Source organism: Lactuca sativa, chromosome 4 (genome assembly GCF_002870075.4).
Source record: "Lactuca sativa cultivar Salinas chromosome 4, Lsat_Salinas_v11, whole genome shotgun sequence".
In the NCBI taxonomy this organism is placed as follows: Eukaryota; Viridiplantae; Streptophyta; class Magnoliopsida; order Asterales; family Asteraceae; genus Lactuca; species Lactuca sativa.
Window position 1 is genome coordinate 325,268,668 of NC_056626.2, and position 3,001 is coordinate 325,271,668.

At 41.7% G+C, this 3,001-nt stretch overlaps 1 protein-coding gene across 1 annotated transcript; it reads right to left on the reverse strand.

The window, feature by feature from the left end:
- Positions 1–1,052: 1,052 nt before the first annotated feature.
- On the reverse strand, positions 1,053–2,227 carry LOC128133681 (uncharacterized mitochondrial protein AtMg00810-like). The gene is made up of 2 exons (XM_052771200.1): positions 1,692–2,227; positions 1,053–1,182 (listed from the first exon to the last, which is right to left on the reverse strand). Exons 1-2 carry the CDS (start codon positions 2,225–2,227, stop codon positions 1,053–1,055), a joined length of 666 nt encoding a protein of 221 aa, XP_052627160.1.
- Positions 2,228–3,001: the final 774 nt, after the last annotated feature.

A 3,001-nucleotide genomic window follows, 5' to 3' on the forward strand; every position in this document is an offset into this window, starting at 1 on the left:
TTAATCCCATGTTGTCGATTCCTCTGGTTCTGCCGGATGGACAATGGATGACGAAGTGGCACACTAGCTGCCAAACCGCAGGCAATTGGTTCTTTTTAAATTCACCAATCTCTCGGATTGGTTTCTGATACCCCATCTGGTAGAGTGTGGTTGTGACGTCAGACATTGATGGTGAGAAAATCTTGATGGAGGGGTGAATAAGAAGATTAATTGTGGATAAGAATTTATCTTTGGTCAAGATGACCAAAGAATCATTGATGAGGTTGAGATGCACTTCTTGGGGGTTCTCCAAAGGATGATATGCAGAAAAAGCACATTTGAAGATTGTTGAAACTGGAACGACGTCTGTAAAAGCATCGAATGGACCAAACAGAATATGGTTCTTGAGAAACTTGATCATAAGCTTGGTTGGGGCATTGTACGAGGGGTGATCTTCAAAAATTGCTCTGAAATTGCTTGAAGCTACTGTTGGAGAGTCGGAACCAGTTGGATTCACAGAACCTGATGCCTTGGATTGCTTCTTAGATGCACCTGATTTCACCATTGTGAGAGAAGAAAAGCAGAGTTCTTGAGAGTTATGGAGGTTTTGAAGGTTGAGAGAGAATAGTCGATAATCATAAAGCGTAAAGGATTATTGGAAGAAGAAGATGGGTTTACAAAGGGGGTGAAAAGGTTTTAACCCTAGGTAAAAAGGTAGAAGAGGGTAAAACGTCGATTGGGTTTTTTTTTTTTTTTGGGGGGGGGGGGGGGAATCTATGATTTTTGGATTAAATCTCAGCCACACAAAATTAAAACAGGTTTAAAAAGATTTTGAGAGATTTCCAAAAGGGGGTTTGCATTTAATGTAACGTCAGGTAATCGTGGGGGTGATGAGAGAGGAAGTTGTAATGGATGGGACGTGTTAGGGAGAGGAAAGGACAAATTAAGGATGAGTTTATTGGAAAATCGTTCCTTTTGTCATCATCCCTAAAATAGGTCTGACACGGGGATTATTCAGAAAGAGAATATGACAGTTTCTAAAGGGAATGTTTTATTTCTTTAATGAACGATCATTAAATAACACACAAAGATTTGAGAGTTGATGAAACAGTTAGGAAATCATCATGATGGTCGCGGATGGAAACGTCATTGAGGTTGAGAAACGTCATCGCGGATGAACAAAGGAAAGACTGCATTGAGGAACTGAGAGGAAAACACTTGTACAAAAATTAGTAATAACAAACCGTTAGGACCCATGAGAGATATGTATGACATATGGTTGCGGTACCCAGACTGCGGTACCAAAACGATCTATCATATGTAATTCTCAGTTAGAACCGCAACGGAGACCAAGAATGGTCTGCGGTAGCTAACAATTCAAAAAGAATTGCAGGTCTGGATTCATCATCCCCAGCATTTGCAGGAAAGTGTTGAGTTTTGTGGAGTCGAGCGCTTTTGTGAACACATCAGAAATCTCTTCATGAGAAGGAACAAAGATGATTTCAATATTACCTTTCAGAATATGATCTTTGATGAAATGATACCGTAGTTCAATATGTTTGGTCTTTGAGTGCTGAATCGGATTGTGAGAGATAGCAATAGCACTTTTAGTGTCACCATATATCGGTATCCACAGTATTCTATATCCGTAGTCCATTACTTGAGTTTTCATCCAAAGGACTTGAGAACAACAGCTGACTGCGGCCACATACTCGGCTTCTGCAGTTGATAGAGAGACACAACTTTGTTTCCTTGAAGACCAGCTGACGAGACATTCACCAAGAAATTGACATCCACCTGAAGTGCTTTTTCGATCGAGCTTGCATCCGGCATGATCCGCATCTATGAAGGCTTGTAGGCTGAAGTCATTGCCTGCGGGGTACCATAGACCAAGAGATTTGCTTCCTTTCAGGTACCATAGAATCTGTTTGACTGCGGTTAGATGAGATGCTTTTGGGTCAGCCTGATACCTTGCACAAACACCAGTTGCAAAAGCAATTTTTGGTCTGCTTGCGGTGAGGTACATCAAAGAGCTTATAATGCCTCTATAAGTCTTGTGATCCTCAAATTTGCCTGAGGGATCAGCAGAGATCTTATAACCGAAGGCCATGGGGACCTTAGCAGATGAACCGTTGTCCATTGCATATTTCTTTAATAGTTCAATGGTGTATTTCTCTTGATGAATGAATATGCCTTGCGGTACTTGTTTCACTTGAAGACCTAAAAAGAAGTTAATCTCTCTATTCATGCTCATTTTGAACTTGTTGGTCACGAGCTTAGCAAATTCATCTACCATGCCTTGATCAGTCGATCCGAAGATGATATCATCCACATATATTTGTACCATCATAAGGTGGTCACCATTTGCTTTTCTAAATAGTGTGGGATCAATCACTCCTCTCTTGTACCCGGATGAGACGAGGAATTCAGAGAGTGTCTCATACCAAGCTCTTGGGGCTTATTTCAAACCGTAGACTGGTTTTTCAAGTTTGTATTAGTGGTCTGGGAATTCAACATTTTCAAATCCTGGAGGTTGCTGAAGATAAACCTCTTCTTTGAGTTCCCCATTGAGAAAAGCACTTTTAACGTCCATCTGGTGTACCTTGATGTTATTGTGGGCTGCGTATGCTAGAAAGATCCAGATGGCTTCCATGCGTGCTACCGGAGCATACGTTTCATCGTACTCAATGCCTTCAAGTTGACTATATCCCTTGGCAACAAGCCTTGCCTTGTTTCTGACTACCGCACCAGATTCATCCAGCTTGTTTTTGAACACCCATCTAGTGCCAACAATGGAGTGACCACGTGGATTTGGAACGAGCTACCATACTTTGTTTCTTTGAAATTCTTCAAGCTCTTCTTGCATTGCGGCTATCCAGTTCGGTTCAAGCAATGCTTCTTTGATCGTTATGGGCTCTACCGAGGACATAAATGCTGCATAGTGGCAGTGATCAGATAAGTCCTTGGAAGATCACGTCTGGATACCTGGGGATGGGTTGTCGATGATTTGACCTGGTGGGTG

Excerpts from the sequence above, each read along its gene's own strand:
- LOC128133681 (XM_052771200.1), bottom strand. The coding sequence starts at position 2,227 with ATGAATAGAGAGATTAACTTCTTTTTAGGTCTTCAAGTGAAACAAGTA. Across the intron at positions 1,183-1,691 it reads CTATCAACTGCAGAAGCCGA|TTCCTCAATGCAGTCTTTCC; the intron begins GTATGTGGCCGC and ends TTTTCCTCTCAG.